This window comes from Protomyctophum bolini, assembly GCF_963924005.1.
Source record: "Protomyctophum bolini genome assembly, chromosome: 1".
Lineage (NCBI taxonomy): Eukaryota > Metazoa > Chordata > Actinopteri > Myctophiformes > Myctophidae > Protomyctophum > Protomyctophum bolini.
Window position 1 is genome coordinate 51,313,279 of NC_137862.1, and position 19,819 is coordinate 51,333,097.

Below are 19,819 nucleotides of genomic sequence, written 5' to 3' on the forward strand. Positions count from 1 at the left end.
CGTTTACATTGCCAAAGCAATTACAATACAATAAAAGCAGTTGAAAATGGGGAAAGTATATACAGTTGGAGGGGGTACAGCATTTTGTACAGAGCAGAGCTATGTTATAACGGGGTATAAAGCTTTCTTTGAAACAAATGGCAGCAATTATTTGCAGTCGCTTTGGGACAAATGTCAGCATTATATACTATTTAAATAGTATATACAGGAAAAACTCAGATTTAAGATCTGTTTAAAGGTACCAGCTCTGTTTACATGCGTCGTCCAATAATCCGTGGGTCGGTGGTTCGAATCCCGGCTCCTCCTGTCCACATGTCGAAGTGTCCTTGGGCAAGAAGCTGAACCCTACACTGCCTCCAATGAGTCGGTCGGTGTGAGCTCGTCACCGTCTGTGTGTGAATGTGGGAAGTTCGCCGCTTCACCTCCCAATGTATGAATGAATGAACCATTGTAAAGCGCTTTGAGCACTTGGAAAAGCGATATAAAATGCAATTCATTACATGTGCAACGGTCCTCAAGGTCCTCAAGCCATAGGTACATTTTTTTAGCACCATATACTTGTAGAGTCTACAAGTATATGGTGCTAATAACCGACTAATAACCGACAGAATGATGGTCTACAATGTAGACCATCATTCTGTCGGTATCCGTTCTCAGGTGCACATTTTTCCCACACCTTCCAACCAACTCTGGCCACCCCGACTCCATTCGACTGCCAGTCGGTATAGTAGTCTGAATTAGTCTGTTTGGTGCAGAGCCACCTTTAAACCCTCTATTCTTAGTGAAATGGAGTTGCAACTGTATAGCCTACTAAGTAGGCTATACAGTTGGTGTCGACGGATAAGGTCCAAGTAGGCCCTACTTGGACCTTATCCGTCGACACCAAATCTCTTTACAAGAAATAGCCGATCTACAAGCTCACACAGCGTGCCACAACGCGACCTGTTGTGAGCTTGTTGTGAATGCAGTGAGCACTTACTATGAGACCTAGCAGATCATGTCTGTCTGTCTGTCTGTGTGTCTGTCTGTCCCGCTATCCAAATATGGAGTGTGTTGCATCAGCAATCACTCAGCTCCATATATGGGCACAAAAGGGGCCAGGTCCACTCAGCTCCATATATGGGCACAAAAGGGGCCAGGTCCACATATACAGTAACAGCGGGACAGACACACAGACAGACAGACAGACAGACATGATCTGCAGGGTCTCAGCTGCGTTCGCTTCCCGCGTTTGCGCGTCTTACTGGTATACAGTATAAATCTGCTATGTTCGGCTAATGTTCCCCCCAGAATAGGCCTATATACAGATGCTGTGGTTCAAGTGGTTAAAAATGTCTCTCGCTTCCTTTTTTCCACATAACCCGCACACACAGACACAGACACAGAGCACCCGCACACACACACACACACACACACACACACACACACACACAGCGCACGTGGCCCATGATCTGACCGTGCTCTCTCTCCTCTCCCCCCCAGAGCACGATGAATGCGCCAGCGGCCAGAGTTCATGTGACGAGAGCGCCATCTGCACCAACACCATCAGAGGCCACTTGTGTACCTGTAAGCCAGGCTACGTGGGAAACGGCACCATCTGCAGAGGTAAGGCCCTCACAGACGATCCCCCTCACAGCTTCCCCGTCACCTCTGTTATCCCATTCTGACCGGGAACCCATTTTGGTGTTTTAGCATCATGTCGTGCTTTAGCTATTGAAAAATAGCAGATCTACAAGCTCATAGCGCGCCACCGAGTGGCGCGCTACGAGCTTGTAGGTCTGCTATTTTTGAAAAATCAAAGAACGACTGTGACATTTTTAGAATCTGATCTCAGGTCAGAATGGGTTCATCAGACCAGTGTGTGTCCTAGTGGAAACCTCGTATGAATCTGATCTCAGGTCAGAATGGGTTATATATCGAGGGCGGTTGCTTCCTCTCCTTCTCAACCTCTCCTCACAGGGTGTGCTGCCGTGCCAGCTGCTGTGGCGGGGATGATGTTCAATTGATTTTTTTTCTTTTTCTTCACGAGTGGCTTCTTCAGCCTGTCCTCTGTATTCATCGCCTCCTCCTCCATCATATCTCTCTCTATACGCCCTGCTCGGTGGCGGTGCTCACAGACACTGCTCTGACTGCTGTATAGCCTTCCCTCTGTGTGTTTTTCCACCTGCGTTGGACAGCTTATATTCAAAGACAGGCAAAGCCCCCATGGACTTGGCAGATATTGACCTCAACAATGACTTGTTTGATTCTTTATTATTATTATTATTTATTTTTTTGCTTATAGTGTTGCTTTATCGCTCCTCGAGATAAGGAGGGAAGCATGTAAAAGGTTATTATTTTGTTGAACTGATGACCTGTCCATCATGTGATGATGTGAATGATGTCATATTTTAGTGACCTTTTCGGTGAGCTTTACGCTAAGATTGTGTGCAAGTTAGAGAGAGAGAGAGAGAGAGAGAGAGAGAGAGAGAGAGAGAGAGAGAGCGAGCATGTGTGGCAAACAATTAAAGGGGGTGTCAGTGATTTCAGTCAAAAACCCTTAGGTTTCGTTTTTGCCTTGGGACACAAGCTTTCATCCAATCAGGATAGAGAACAAAAACGAAACCTAAGGTTTTTTGACCCCCCCCAGGGGTTAACTGGGGACAGGGAGGAACTCCTTATATGGTCAGCACACTCTATAGTAGAGAGGATTATCACAACAAAACAAAACAATAAGTGATATTTGAATTAAGTGAAATCACTGACTCTACCTTTAAGTATGAAGTTAGTTAGTCTGTTTGTCAGTGAACGAAAGGTTATCATTTTGTTACACGAATATGACCTGTCAATCGTGTGATGATGTGAATGATGTCATATTATACTCGGACAATGGACACACCACGCCACAGTATAGCTGATTGGGTGCATTCAGCCAAGGTTCTTCTATTCGCTGTATTACTGTTCTATTCTATGTACAGTATGTGAAATTGCCTTTCTTATTTGTCACACACCTCTGATGTTGACTGCAGGCGTATAATGGCATCTTTTAACATCCATTACATACCTACCTAAGTAGCAGTTAAACCATTGCTCTACAAAATGAGGTATAATAGATAATAATAACTCATGTTCCATATCTCATATATATGCGACGACCACAGAGCAAAAGTGGAGACACTACTGTTTGTGATAAAGTAAGTCGTCAGTAACGGCCACCTTATTTGTTATACTGGCCATAGACTTTACCCATTTAGACGATGCTACAAATGTCTTCTAAATCCATGACAGTTTTCTGAAAAACCTCATGTTTCTATGCCAGTGGTTTTCTAAATATTTCACCCCATTAATTATATGTGATTGGCCGCCGACCCCCATCTGAAAATATGTTGTTCCAGGGACCTCCCGAGAAGCAAAGATTTGAGTTAAAAACGTTCACTCTGAAATAATATATATTCAAAAATTTGCACCACATTTTCAAAAATAGCAGACCTACAAGATAGAGCTTATAGAGCTTATAGATCTGCTATTTTCCAATAGCTAAATGATAACATAAAACACCAATGCTCACATGGTTAACTGTGGAGCTTTATACAAGCATCAAGTATAATGTACATTCATGTCAAAAACATCCAGGGTGCACAGCAGACAGCTGGATGCTGCTAGCTGCCTGCAGCACATGCCATGCAATCGAACAACCAAACACCACCAGCGTGCTTCTGCACACACACACACACACACACACACACACACACACACACACACACACACACACACACACACACACACACATGACGGCAGCCTATAGCCCCGTTTGAGCTATAGCGCAGCAACCGTGACAGCCGCATGACCAATAATTATCTTTCTTTGTCAATATCTAAGCTAAAAAGCTATAATGATTATGATAATGAACATTGGCACGGCGGCCAGTTAATTCTGAAGCCGTGAAGATTATAGGCTACTCACCAGTCAGTCGATGTTCCTCCCAAACAACTCCATTCATTGTCATAAGGTCCAGTTGATGACATGGTCAATCGACCATTCTGTTTTAATTAGTTGTAATATGGAGATGGAAAGCTCTGGCTAGGCTTGCACTAGTGATGGGAACTCATAGCCTCCCTTTTGAGTGACATATGTTCATATTTTTACACTATAGCTCATTCTGACGCCGCAATCCTATAGTATTAGACACTCAGTCCTGAAGGTGGCGGTAACGTCACCATTATGCAGATTTTGACCCAACAGAGCGACTCTCCAAAACATCCGGTAATAGTTTCACCCTGTGCCGGCGTGCCGCAGAGATGTCCGGGATGCTATAAGCTATCATCGTATTTTTCATAACTAAGTCAAATTAAGCTCTAATCAAGCCCAAAAATATCCCCAAATATCGCATTTTACGCAGCGATGCACATAAAGACCGCGCGCATGCGTGATCGACCGTGCACGCGAGGATTTTGAGCCTTTCAACTCAAATACACAGTGGGCCAAAATAAAGAAATTGGTACAAGTCAAGGGCCGGACTGTGTTTCAACACGCGGTCACCGCAGTCATGAGGACGTCCCAGACAAACTCACCAAGCACTGCATTCATAGTAAAATGAGAACGTAAATCAAATCAGTTGCATTAATTTCTTATCTTATAGTCTTCTTACTGGTAATATTCTTTCATTACAGCCACACTGTCTCCGCACAGAAGAGACCCAGAGGTTTGCCCTCTGCCTCCCACCTGACTTGAAAACCCCCGTCTTCAGAGTCCACCTTTCGTTTAGCCATTTTTTGGGGGAGAGGGGTATGGCTGAAAGTTGACTAGAAGCGATATACTTTCACTGCTGATCAATAGTGAAAAGTATAGACGCATGCTTGCGCTTGCGGGCCCTCGATATGTGCCAATGCCACTCGCAGTGCATTGTCGGACTTAGTATTATGGTGGTCTGTACAATATATACCAGAGGGCCAGTTCTAATACTAATTAAATAGCATCCCGCGGGCCAAAGATAATTCATTCACGGGCCTTGAGTTTGACATATGCTGTATAGGTAGTGCGAAGTCAGAGAGAGAGAGAGAGAGAGAGAGAGAGAGCGCATGTGTGCCAGTGTGACTGGCAAACAAAGTATGAAGTTATAGCAGCATAGCTGTGAACAAAGCAGTGCACAGTGTGTGTACAGTTTAGTTTTGTCAGTAAATGAAAACTCCTACTGTGCAAAAGAAATGGCTTCTAAATGCTGACAGTTTTCTGAAATACCTATGTTTCTATATGAGTGGTGCTCAATATTTCATGTCAAGGACCCCCACAATCATGTAATTGACCGCCGAGCCCACATCTGGAAATATGTTGTTCCAGGGACCCCCCCCCAGACGCAAAGTTTTGAGTTAAAAACGTTCGCTCTGAAAGAATATATATTCAAAGATCACAGTACAGTACAGTACAGTAATCACTTCAGACGGGTCTGATTTGTTTTACTCTTTTGCTCACAAACAGTTTACTTTTTACTTTATTAAAGTTTAATTGTGTAATTGGTCGGGACAATGCACATTAATTAACAATAATGCATACACATGATTAAATGTAAATATGCCAAATGTAGCCAACGCTAATTTCCATCCGTAAGTCCGTGTGTGTGTGTGTGTGTGTGTGTGTGTGTGTGTGTGTGTGTGTGTGTGTGTGTGTGTGTGTGTGTGTGTGTGCGTCTGCGTGTGTGTGTGCGTCTGCGTGTGTGCGTGCATGTGCGCGTGCGTGTGTCTGTGCGCTCGTGCGTCTCTCTCTCACCATTATAGGCATTAGGATAGGTGGTAGGCAGGTCTAGGAAGAGATCTGTGCAATTTGCACAAAGTGCTTTCAGCCTGTGTCTTTTCTAGAGTCAATCTTTTGCACCAAGGCACATGACACAAACGGCGTTGCCACCTTCACATTTATCCCCTCTGCATGGGCTGGGAGTCGTGAAAAACGTGCAAATGAAAACATATGAAATATACACGTGTATTAATTAATTCAGCCATTACCTTTTTTGTTAAAGATGTGGGCCCATTTGAAGGTTATGGGGTGGTCGTAATACAGCTACACATCTTCGACTGGCCAATTAGTATTACATGAGGGAGGGAGTTAGAATATCAGCCTCTGTTTTTGCCTGGCCCCAGAGATCTCATTACCGTATGACACTGCTGGCCAATCGACTCACCTCTCCCTCCTCCGTCCCCTCATACATCACGGCAGCCTTCTCACAAATTGGTCCAAGAGCCACCACTGCTCCGTATAGCTCCGTATACCCGCTAATGTCATTGAAGGCAAAAAGGCAAGTGCATTTGCCATTGCAACTGGGATCAGCTAAAAAAGGTCGAACTCAAGGTGTCTGCATACTGACGTGCTTCATTGGAAAGCAGAAGACCTGCAACGACCTTGCAGACAAAAAAAAAAAAGAACATGTTTTTAAATTCTCCATTGTATTTGGTCATTCGTCCTCAATGCAGCTGTTCAGACTCACCGCTCAAAATCCTCTACATTTAAAAACCCTTTGTCTCCACAAACTAGTTCTTACTAGGGGTGTAACGATATAGCAACTGCATCGAAAAATCCAGTTTGATTCCAATAATCGAAGTATATCGAAATGTAAACCGCAACATTGACTTTGTATCGTATCGTATCGTTTTTCAATGCAAATAATCGTTTGTATCAATACTAAAAAAAGGGGGATTTAATTACTTATTTTAATATAATGTCCATGTATTTTCCAGAGAATCACTGTTTACTTATTTATATCCAAATGCATACATTTTCCCTTAAAAACAGCACTATCCAGTATCCACACGTTTCATCATCTCTGTGTTTCATCACAGAGATTTCATGTCTTTGCTAAATAGTCACTGTATCGATTTCAAATCATCGAATCGCATCGCCATAATGAACCAATATCGTCCATCTGCATCGTTGCACCCCTAGTAGTTACACATTCAATGCATTTCATTATTATTATTATTATTATAACTCCTATATTGATACTACAAGGGCAACTTCAGAAGCCGTCTTTGTGTTCTTCAAGGCTTCCAAATCGTTCCCTTTTCACATTCGGAGGGCTCTTCGTCACATTGTAGGATATCATAAAGATTAAAGGAGTGTGTGATTGACCTTGTGAGGCCGTTGCTAATGCTATGGGCCGTGATATCGCTTTTGCCATCCATAATTAAACCCAGCCTAGGAAACTATAGGCATGCCTCTCCTCCCATTTCGAGCCACGGCACATTTCGATACTCCATAGCCAAATTCCAATACCCAAAATCTCGGCCACTCGCTCACTCCCACTCGGTCACTCCAGCATGGCAAATGATGGTGAAATTGGTGAGCTGCGGAAATATGTTACCATCTTGTGGACTTCACACAACTTACATGGAGGTCTTTAAATACGTGGCCTGAATACCGCTAGATTGAACTCTGCTAATGAACAAACTGCAACGATTTACATTTGGACACTGACGTTATGCGATTGTCTAGACTCTAGATGATTGTCACATACTTCAGCAGGTCACCAATTTCACCGTAACACCTCCATGCTGGAGTGAGCGAGTGTGAGTGAGCGAGTGGCCGAGATTTTGGGTATTGGAATTTGGCTCATGGGTTTTAAAAGCCCAGTGATTTGTCCGTGGATTGCGACCAGGGGGGGTGAGCCTATTAGGTTTTCCCATAGGGCTCAGTCAGGGATTTGTAATGTCTCACTGGGGTGATCCCTTCTCCCCTTCTGCCCATCTCTGGCTGGATCCTCGCCATGCATACAGCTCCTCCCTGGACCACAGTAGGCGCCCTATATAGGACAGATGTGCTCGTCACAATCAATCAGTCTGCCTCGACTGGCCCACTTTTGCTGTCATGCCTGGAATGCCTCTGTTATAGGAGAATAATTTGGACTAATATTGTGGTCACGTACGTCCCATCTGTGACTCTTTGGACTGGGCAACGGTTTCCCCCCACAGCTGCTGTATGGTTAACGGCTGATTGATGGTTACAGTTGAGCAAGCTCCTGTTATACAGCACTTAACCCATTCTGACCTGAGATCAGATTCATACGAGGTTTCCACTGGACACACACTGGTCTAATTAACCCATTCTGACCTGAGATCAGATTCTAAAAATGTCAGTCGTTCTTCGACTTTAAAAAAATAGCAGACCTACAAGCTCGCGCTATGAGCTTGTAGATCTGCTATTTTTCAATAGCTAAAGCACGACATGATGATAACACTAAAATGGGTTCCCGTTCAGAATGGGTTAAACTGGGCTTGAAGGAGAAGTTCAAACCCCCCCCCCCCCCAAAAAAAACAAATACGTATTTTCTGTCAAGTATGGAGCCTTGAATTCATGGAGATTTTTTTATGTTTTTCTCGCATTCCTATAAGTCAATAATTCGATGACCGCGGCGGAGACTCCGGTAAGAGTCTCCGATTGAGTGATCAAATTATTGGCTCAGAAATGCGACTATTTCTTTTTTTTTTGGGGTGAACAAGGACTTGCATCTGTATAAACTCCTCTTGTGGCCACCGTCAAATTGGCCACAACTATAAGCTTCTGTCAAAGCTCCATAACTAATCCTATAAAGCTATATATATACCTCTGGAACCACTACACTACATAACCTAACCACCCTATATAGTCAAACCCCTATACAGTCTGGTCTATAGCGATCCCACTGTACATGCCGCCGCTGAGATGACTGCTGGTGCACATAAACAGCGGGCCTTTCTATCACGGAGGCCAATTCACTGCCATCGATCCTGCGGGGTCAACAGGGTGAGAGAGAGCTAGGAAATTGTGAGACGAGACTTGCAGACCCCATACTTCCCTCTTTGTATTTATTTTTTACCTGTCGCACGCACGCGCACACACACACACACACACACACACACACACACAACACACACACACACTATTATGTAATCTCCCCTCAATGGACGGACCACGTGCAGTTCATTCGGAGCATATAGCTCAAGATTATAGATCAGCATTGTTCACCGCACTGCCAGCCTTAATGATTGCCAGCCTATTGCAAGGAGCCTTTTGTCTGACACAGAATGAGTGAGCTAATCTTGTTAATGGTCTGTTTCGTTCCCTGCATCTGGTTTGTGGGAGACAAAGGGTTTTTAACCCATTTTGGACGGGAGCCGCTTTTTGGCGTTATAGCATCGTGCTACGCTTTAGCTATTTTTGAGTGGTGCACCCGCGTACGTGTATCAGTGGTCATGAGCATGTGACTTATTAATACCAGTAGGGGGCACCAGAAACAGAGAGAGGGGTAGTGCTGTGCCTGCTGCCTGCTAATGAGAGAGAGAGAGGTGTGTGTGTGTGGGGGGGGGGGGGGGGGATTTCACCACTCAGTTCACACGGGTGTGTTTTGTTTTTAAACCGTCAGGATGTGGAAGACACTTTTTTTAGAATCTGATCTCGGGTCAAAATGGGTTAAACGCGGAGGAGATTCTGAGCGGTGAGTCTCTAAACAGCTGCATTGAGAGAGAGAGGACGAAGGGGATTGACTCGTTCCCCTCGTGGTAATCGCGTGCCGCATCGCATCACAGCAGGCTAATGGGTGTGAGCGGTGCAGCGAGGGGGAGGGGGGAGGGGGGGGGGGAGATAACCCTTTGCGAGTATAGGTGGGGTGAACGTGAAGGAAGGAATTGGCAATTTGGCCCCCGATGTTCGTTCACCCCGCGAGTCTTCAACTTTGCATTGTCTCTTTACATAATTACCGCTCCACCGTTTCATCAGCTTTTTTTTTTTTGGAACAACACGCTTTGTGCTTTCGTTGCCGCCGCCGCCGCCGCGGCGTATATGTGCTAGGGGCTATAATGTTTTACAACATTTAATTGGGTGTGCAGTGATTGCATGCAGACCGTGATTAATTGCTAGTGTGGGGGTAGAAAAACACAGCATAACGACACAAAGGCAATATAGCTTGTTTCCAAGCTTTGTAGCAATTATCGTTTCCTGCAATTATTTTCAATCCCTGTTTTTTACTCTCTCACCGTTGGGGCTGTATTTAGCTTCTGCGTATAGCAGGAGTTAGATATCCACTATATGTTCACCTTGCTCAAGTCCCACACACCTTAACAAAACACATCCAGGCAGCTTCCCTCATGATCCTTTCTCTGTACCCGTTCCATTGTATTGTTTAAGGTGAGACACCCCAGGTGAAATCATGATTTTTCTTCTTTTTTTTTTTTTGCTATTTTGCTTCCTAAACATGTTTTCTTTCAAACTAAAGCAAAATACACATTAAAAATACAGATTTAGTTGTTTAGTTGGATAGTTTATTTTAGCCAATGACAGCTCGTTTTTCTGGGTGAAAAGCCACCATCTCTATTTTCATGATTGGTTGTTGGTACAAAGGAAGTGACCATATTTGGATCAGACCACAGTCACCAGTAGTCAACCAATTTTCTGATTGGACCAACCGTGTCTTTCAATTTGAAGTCCCGAACAGAATCTCTGCTATATAGCATTCTTCAGCAGAGGTAGGGGGTTCTTAATCAACCCAGTATGGAACTCCGGGGAGGGTTGAAACTGCCAAGTATACGTGAGGATTATCCAGTGTGAGGAGGAGTGCTGACAGTCTGCTTACCTCGTTGCTTGCTACGGGGGCCATATGCAGTGTTTGTGCTCCGTGTGTGGGTTTGCATGAGCAGTGTCAGCAGTATATGGGCCAGATGGACCTGTCCGGGGGACTGGCAGGCCAATATAGCATTTTTAACCCATTCTGACCTGAGATCAGATTCATACGAGGTTTCCACTGGACACACACTGGTCTGATGAACCCATTCTGACCTGAGATCAGATTCTAAAAATGTCAAGTCGTTCTTCGATTTTTCAAAAATAGCAGACCTACAAGCTCGTAGCGCGCCACTCGGTGGCGCGCTACGAGCTTGTAGATCTGCTATTTTTCAATAGCTAAAGCATAACATGATGCTAACACCAAAATGAGTTCCCGATCAAAATGGGTTAAGAGCACCTTGCATGTGGACAGAGAATAATGCACAATTAACCGTGTTCCCAAATCTTGGACAATGACGCTTTTGTCTTTCGCTCTGGATGAGCCTTCACAAATCAGTTGATTGAAACCTGGCATACAGTCCACTGGCCAAGCTATAGTTAGGTTAATTGGTCGGTTGACCGTAGAGCCAAATATGGCCATTTTTTTAATTGGCCTTCCAACTGACAGTCGGCACTTCCCGTACAGGCAAGAATGGGTAAACTCTCGTCTGCCCTATCCTGTCTTAACTGCAGTTGTTATGTAAGTAATGCAGGCTAAACGCTGTCTAGCCCATTCTGACCGGGAACCCATTTTGGTGTTATAGCATCATGTCATGCTTTAGCTATTGAAAAATAGCAGATCTACAAGCTCATAGCGCGCCACCGAGTGGCGCGCTACGAACTTGTAGGTCTGCTATTTTTGAAAAATCTAAGGAACGACTGACATTTTTAGAATCTGATCTCAGGTCAGAATGGGTTAATCAGACCCAGTGTGTGTCCAGTGGAAACCTCGTATGAATCTGATCTCAGGTCAGAATGGGCTAGACAAAGTGGAAGCTGAAACGTTGGCCATAAACAATAAGCAGCTTAACAGCGGCGTTAGCAATCAGTGACATGAAATATAACATGGTCAGTTGTGGTTCTCTAACCACATTCCACAACAGTAGTATATGACAGCACAGATCCCTTATACTCGGTAAACAACTACTTCCACCATGCCCGGTTTAAATGCAAGGCTCGGTTAAATGCAAAAAAAAGGAACACATAAAAGGATAGCCCACACACACACGGAGAAAATCTTTTAAATCCTGTACTGTGGTAAGCTCCATTCAGATGACAAGCGTATCTGAGAGGAGCTTAGCATACTTTAATATAAAAGGTGCTTTGTGTGAAATAAACTACCGCATTTATCACCTCGTTTGAAAGGAATCCACCCCCACATCTATACAAAACCTTTGATATGAATTATCTGGCGATTAGAAAAAATACTTGGAACTGTGTCATTAGTGAGACTTATACTCGATGGCATGCCCAGAGCAACCGTTGAGAGCATCACGGTCCTGTCCTTTTTTGCTAGAGGGTTTTGGTTTTTTTTGGCAATCTGAAGTGGATAGTTCTCTTATTTTGACTACAGCTTTTAGGAATCCCTAGCCAGTTTCATTGTTGTTTTTAAGGGGCCGCTAGCCCCTTCTATAAACAGCTTTTGTCCCCACATGTCTCAAGATTTTGCCATCGACGATGAAATTCAGGTCAAATGTCCGCTAAATGTCCCGTTAAATCTTGTCCCCACACGTTTGCCATTGACAATGAACGGAGAAATGACGTCAGAATTCCGCTAAATATGATGTAAATGAAACATCAAAACATTAAACGCCATTGGCATTGAAGGGAAAAATGTACGTTATATATAAACGAGCAAATCAGCCAACCAATCACCGGCAACAGTCATTCTGATTGTATGATGATAAGAGCTGATAATTCTGCTAAATATGACGTAAATTAAACATTAAACGACATTGAAGGGAAACTTCCGTCATATGTAAACGAGCAAATCGGCTAAGCAATTACTTGTTGGTGGGAGCGCTTGACCAATAAGGGACCTTATGCAGCGATGTCAATTGTCCGCAAACATAAATTGATGTGCGATGGCAAGAGTTGTGATTTATACAAATGAGATTTAGATTTAGCCTTCCTGATAGTAGTCAGGAAGATGTTTCCAAGCTATGCCCTGTTAAATGAGATGAAAACGTCCAATTCTCGTCAGTCCGTCCATCCGTTCATCCGTCACCCCATGCCTCCATATACTGTATGGTCATGCCTCGTGACATCACGTGACATCATCCCTATTAGATCCCCTATTAAGCCCATACATGGGAATGCCCATACAGTATATGGAGATCAATATACTGTACCAGTATTGGCCAGGAACTCTACATCTGACCTCAAACCCCAAACCATTAGATCTCCATATATAGAGCTGACTTGTTCTGACATATACCATTATGTTGATCCTTCCCCATCCATCCTTCCTCTTCGATGTCTCCCTTTTGACTGATGCCTATGTCCATTCAAGCTCTAGACGGGCCCGCCCCCAAAAGTTATCAGTTATCAGTGCAGTTTTCACAATATAGTCAAGTTCACACCCTGAAGTAAATTGAATATCTCCCAGCCATGCATGTGCAATTTAATTACAAACCTGTACAAAATGACATCAGTTTGTTTTCAGACAATGAATGGAGGTTTCAGGGACACATTTCACGGGTTCACTATAGGTTTACGAAACGCTTGACTTTGGTCTCTGACTGATTTATGGCAAGCTTGGAGGCGGCGGTATCAGTGCTGCCAGTCACTGCACTCCTAAACACACCAATCCACGGATAGACAGGGTGTACATCTTTGGCAGAGTATAGCTCTAAACCAGGGGTGCCCAAAGGGTAGATTGTGATCTACCAGTAAGATCACAAAGGCTGTGCAGGTATAGATCACATGGCATGCCCCTAAATAATATTTAATTTAAATATAAAAACAATGTTTGGCATCTGCCACTTGAATTAAGTTGACTTGATTGATTGACTGACATAAAAAGTGCCTGCCAGCTCAAACCCATAATGCACTACTTTGTTTTTCAAGAGTGTTTGCTGTGCGCAAATGTCGGTAGATTAAAAATGAAATACAAAAAAAAAACTCTAGGCCTACCTATTCCATTTATCCCCTTTCCCATTCCAAGTGCATTTGTCTTAAATGTAAAAGCCAGCGCCGCTATTCCAAAGCCATTTTTAGCAATGGTATTATAATGTTTTCATTGGGTATATTTTTTTGGCTGCATTCATCAAAGCAGTTGACAAAATAACAAGCTGTTGGCAAGTCAATGTTTTGTTTTGTTTAGTTTTTTTTTGCCCCCGCTATAGGGGATCTAAGGATGGCAGTATAGGCTCGTGTTGTCAGCCGTGTCGCTATAGAACAGCAGTGAAAATGAACCTATACGCAAACTAATCTATATCGCTTTGGGGAAACCAATCATGTCACGAAATCCCAAGATGAAAGAGCTATACAGTCAAGATTGTGGATTTGTTCTGCAATGCAGTTGGTTTTTTTTTATTCTAATTAGTGCCCCAAACTTTAAGAATGAAAGCAGGGAAGCATTTAGAGACTGACTTGTGATCATTCTACGATGGCTGTGTTGGTATATATGGGTCCGTTGGTCCAACACTTTGCTTGCAAAACAAGATCAGATGAAAACTACGGACTATGGAATTTGCTGGTCACCTTCATGCTCCCCAGGGGATGAGCCTTCCTGATGTTGGTGACCCTCATCGGTGGCGCGCTATGAGCTTGTAGATCTGCTATTTTTCAATAGCTAAAGCATGACATAATGCTAACACCAAAAGGGGTTCCCGCGCAGAATGGGTTAAACATGCATGAATTGTATCTCTATCCTGTAGTATAGCCTATACTAGCGCGAAACATATATTTTGTTGTAGGAGCAAAACATATCTCTGCTGTTCTGCTGTCGGGAGGAAACCTCATAACTCCAAAATGTTATTTTTTCAGGAAATGAAGAAAACTTTAATTTTTTTTTAAACAAAGCAATACAGCCTCATCAAAGTTGGCGTTGTAACTTCATATATTGTCCATTACTTCCATGGGAGGGGGAGAGGTGGTGGTGGAGTTTGGTGCTTTCGCAGACATTTTGAGGGTCCATTGGAGTTAAGAGGTTTTGTCCAAAGCACTTTTTACTACAACACACAGACGTAAAGCACTTCAAAAATAGAGTTAACGATTATACTGAATCTCAATAACAGGGTCGCAGAAATTACAGATATAAAGATGATTGACAGTATTGTATTATAATCATTATTATAGAGTTATATCATGCCATGGGAAACACTGGTTAACACTGGCACGCACATTCTGTATATGCACACACATCCACGAGCGCAGGTCGCATAGCAGCAAAGATGTTAACCCATTCTGACCTGAGATCAGATTCATGCGAGGTTTCCACTGGACACACACTGGTCTGATTAACCCATTCTGACCTTAGATCAGATTCTAAAAATGTCAGTCGTTTCTTCGATTTTTCAAAAATAGCAGACCTACAAGCTCGTAGCGCGCCACTCGGTGGCGCGCTACGAGCTTGTAGATCTGCTATTTTTCAATAGCTAAAGCATAACATGATGCCAACACCAAAATGGGTTCCCGTTCAGAATGGGTTAATGTTGAACAGCATCACTGCTTTGGAGAGAATGACTGCCGGCAACCTTAACCGCTCCTCTCTTTAGATTGTTGTCTCGCTTGTCTCTGCCTGTTTGATGTGTTTTCTAGCCAATTTGACAACGTTAAGGCCTATATAGTGTAATGGGTTCGGTGAGTTTGTGTCATGTGTCAGAGCTTTGGAATGATGTGTTTGAGAGAATGGTAATGCGCTCCGCATATGAATAAAGGGTATCTATTTGGTGCATATATAGGGCCTAATACAAATGATCAGCCCTGCAGGGCCCCATGACTATGATATTAATATTGCTCCTAAACACTGACTATCGCTGTTGTGGTCATGTTCATAATTGTTATTGAACGCATAGCTGTCAGCTGTTCATTGGCATTGTATTGTGTCTCAGTGGACAGCAATTGAAATCAAATAAACATTGCAGTGGTGTTGTTGTTGATGTTGTCCCAGGCTAAATATTCTCTGTATGGATTTAAATCTAGTTGCAACCGAAGGTCACGGTTAATTATGGAATCGTGCATTTCCTGTCAGTCAGTCAGTCAGTGAGTGTATCACTCAAAATCCCCATGAATGGGGAAAATAAATGCGACCTGCTGTCGCAATTCAGCCCGCATATATATGGAGATCCCTGATGTCATCAATATTAGTATATGGATATACAGTATAGTCATATAACCTGTTCTGACATTCCATATGTTTATCCTTCCCCATCCATCCTTCCTCTTCGATGTCTCCCTTTTGACTGATACCTGTCCGGTCCTCATGCCCCATAGTTATTTGTGCAGCCGTTCTCAACAGGCCCGAAAGTTAAGGCCTGGCCCTCATCAAACCCTGTACACTCAAGACACTGCCCCCCCGTTGCAACGCTTAGATCTCCATATACTGTATGGAGCTGACCTGTTCTGACAGTCCATATGTTGATCTGACCTGATCAAACCCTGTACACTCAAGACACTCACGCGAACTCGCGCTTTGGCGTCATACTGGTATATTTTGGGCGAACTGCGTGTACGTGTGTGTGTGTGTGTGTGCAGTATACCCTCAAACCCCCAGCCCTGAAAAGTTAATGCATGACGGAGGCTATTGATGACAAAACCGATCGCATCGCTCCACAGGCTGGGAGCGCCTGTTGTGCAACATTTGATATTGTGTAACAGTGGGATGTCATTGAAATTGTCCCCTGTGTTGCCGATGAGACCGAAAATCGCAGTGCGCTATGATTCAATGGATTAAATAACCCCCCGGGGCAATCGGAGTGTTAACAGAAATGCATATACAGTACTGTACATGTTCTTACTCTAAAGTAGCTCCTTGGGAAGTGAGGACCTGCACTAATGTCCTCACTTTAAAGTATTTTCACACACAGAGAGAGAGAGAGAGAGAAAGTACAACCAAATACACAATTTATCAAGCCTTTGACTGCAGCCATTCCCTATTATAGAGTGTGCTCTCTTTCTTCTGACAGGACCGTCTCTTTCCCTCTCCTATCATCCCCCCCCCCCCCCCCCCTGAGAGAAGGCTTGGTCTGTATTCTCTGCATTTAGCCGTTAGCTCACTCCCCGCCTAATCTCTGCAGGCCAGATTGGCAGAGATTGCATGGCTGCTGCTGTCGCCGGTCACAGGTAACTCAACTAATATGCTATGCGCCGCTCAGCAGCGAACTTCATCTTATCAGAACGATTGCACCACCAGATTGGAGACAATTGCAAAGTCAGCTCTCCTCCACTGCTGTATCTTGTAGGCACTTCGATTTGGAGAGACCCACACTTAAAACAAAAAAAAACAAATCACACTCACACGGTGTGAGTAAGCGGTGCCTACTCTGATGAGTGTGTGCTTGGTATTCAGATGGTTCTACTCTATTTGATGTGCGGGATGTGGGTGCTGGTATCCAGACCGTAGGCCTACACTAATCTATTTGATGTGTGGGTGCTGGTATCCAGACCGTAGGCCTATACTAATCTATTTGATGTGTGGGTGCTGGTATCCAGACAGTAGGCCTACACTAATCTATTTGATGTGTGGGTGCTGGTATCCAGACAGTAGGCCTACACTAATCTATTTGATGTGTGGGTGCTGGTATCCAGACCGTAGGCCTATACTAATCTATTTGATGTGTGGGTGCTGGTATCCAGACCGTAGGCCTACACTAATCTATTTGATGTGTGGGTGCTGGCATTCAGATGGTTCTACTCTATTTGATGAGTGTGCTGACTGTGTTTGGCCCCTACACGTGCATACGTATACGTACGTACAGTACCTGTGTGTGCGTGTACATGTGCGTGTGCGCCTGTGTGTGTGTGTGTGTGTGTGTGTGTGTGTGTGTGTGTGTGTGTGTGTGTGTGTGTGTGCGCGTGTGTGTGTGTGTGCGTGCGCGCGCGCGCACACGCATGCGCGTCTTTAAGTGGTGCAGGTGTTGCACTGTGTAATTAGTGTAATTGGCTGCATCTTTGTGTTGCTATCAGCTACAGCTAATGTTGATGCTCGTGAACTAATATACAATCTATGTTTATTTAAATATATACGAAAAGGGATATATATATATATATATATATATATATATATATATATATATATATATATATATATATATATATAGTGGAAAATGTATTTCATTTTGCTGTGTGGGCAAAGAATCATCTCTCATCCACTGCCTTCTGTTAAGAAAGCTCCTCACATCCTCCTGACAAGGGCATCTGGACCTCCCCCCACCCCACCCCACCCCACCCCGCCCCACCCATCCCTATTCTGATGAGCTCATTCCTTCCTGACTGCTGGCAGATGAAAACAGATAAAAATCACCCAGACGTGACATGAGCAATGAGCTACAGTTTACCGCGCCGTGGCGGTGGCGGGCAGCACCGTTGAATACAGACGTGCATATATATGCAGCGTCTGGTCAAGCGGAAATAGTGTGTCGCCCTCATCATGTGCTGACAATAGAGAGGGCTTTAATCGCTGGCGTATACTGGTTGATCACACCTCTTTCGAGGGGGAGAACATGCAGGTAGACTTGAGTCTAGCTGAGTGGCTATAGCGGACAGTGCTGTGTATTATGTATGCCCGGGCCATGCATAATAGACTGGTGGATTTGTATGAATAAATGGACTGACATTTACTCCCTCTTGGCCAAATTATAGTTTCGGCTCAGCTTTGCTCTGTGGGCCTTGTTTCTCTTTAACCCATTCTGACCGGGAACCCATTTTGGTGTAATAGCATCATGTTATGCTTTAGCTATTGAAAAATTGCAGATCTACAAGCTCATAGCGCGCCACCGAGTGGCGCGCTACGAGCTTATAGGTCTGCTATTTTTGAAAAATCGAAGAACGACTGACATTTTTAGAATCTGATCTCAGGTCAGAATGGGTTACCGTAATCAGACCAGTGTGTTGTCCAGTGGAAACCTCGTGTGAATCTGATCTCAGGTCAGAATGGGTTAACACCCCCATCGCCCAGGACGAAGTTATTTGTCCTTTCTATTAGTAACGCCCCGACGCCCAAGACCGAGTTTGATCCAAAAGACGAAGTGTATCGATACGATAATAAGGGATCGCATCGCTCCACAGCCTGGAAGCGCCTTGCGTTGTGCAATCCTCCATGTTGCGCAACAGCGAGACGTCATCGAAAATGTTCCTCCCCTGTTTAGCCGACGACAACGACAATCTTAAAACGTCAATAACTCTCATTCTATCACAGGTCGTTTCGAGGAAGCAATCTGATTGGTTGAAACAGCCTTCTAGCCGTGGGTTAAACCAGCACTGTTCACCACCTAATCAAAACAAAGAATTCAGCTGCTCTGTTCTCCCAGAGCGCTAGCAAACTCGGTGGCTATAGGCTAGCTAGTTTCTTGGGAAGGTTGTGGTCGTATAGTGACTACATCTGTCATTAAAAATATATATTCTTTCAGCGATTTTAATAGTTTTAAGGGTAACTGTGGTAGAATTGCAATATTACATATTGCTTCAATCTAAATCATCCCGTCCAAAAAAAAACGTCCTGTGTTAGACGGCCCCTCCGCTGTCCAGTCGCTAGTCGCGATAGATTTATTCTTACCTCCCGTTGTTGTCGATGGACTCTGGACTAGTGGTGTGGCTATATCTATCTGCTATACAGCCACATCCGGAACAACATCCGATTAACCCATTCTGACCTGAGATCAGATTCTAAAAATGTCTTCTACATCCTGACAGTTTTCATTCTGACCTGAGATCAGATTTAAAAAATGTCAGTCGTTCTTCGATTTTTCAAAAAATAGCAGACCTACAAGCTCGTAGCGCGCCACTCGGTGGCGCGCTATGAGCTTGTAGATCTGCTATTTTTCAATAGCTAAAGCATAACATGATGCCGACACCAACATGGGTTCCCGTTCAGAATGGGTTAAATAACCCCGGGCAATTAAAGTGAGGTCAGAGGATAGACAATATCAAAGCCTATATTATGGACAACTGTGGGCAGATATACTGTACCTTAATACAGGTTATTGTTGTGAGCGAGGGAAAGATAGATAGTTACTATAGTAGGAGAGTGATGCAGAGTTACTTATGAGCAGGATAAAGAAATGGTAAATGGTGCATTTATATATAGCGCCTTTATCCAAGGCGCTTAACCCTCTAA

At 43.9% G+C, this 19,819-nt stretch overlaps 1 protein-coding gene across 1 annotated transcript in view; it reads left to right on the forward strand.

Moving 5' to 3' along the window:
• The window catches only part of LOC308312882 (protein kinase C-binding protein NELL1-like), a gene marked incomplete at both ends in the record, with an annotated part of 297,622 nt that overhangs the window by 212,418 nt on the left and 65,385 nt on the right, over nt 1–19,819 (forward strand). Inside the window, one exon of the mRNA XM_080759648.1 lies at nt 1,483–1,605. Coding sequence (XP_080615774.1) covers nt 1,483–1,605 — 123 coding nt within the window. The remainder of the gene's footprint in view (nt 1–1,482; nt 1,606–19,819) is intronic.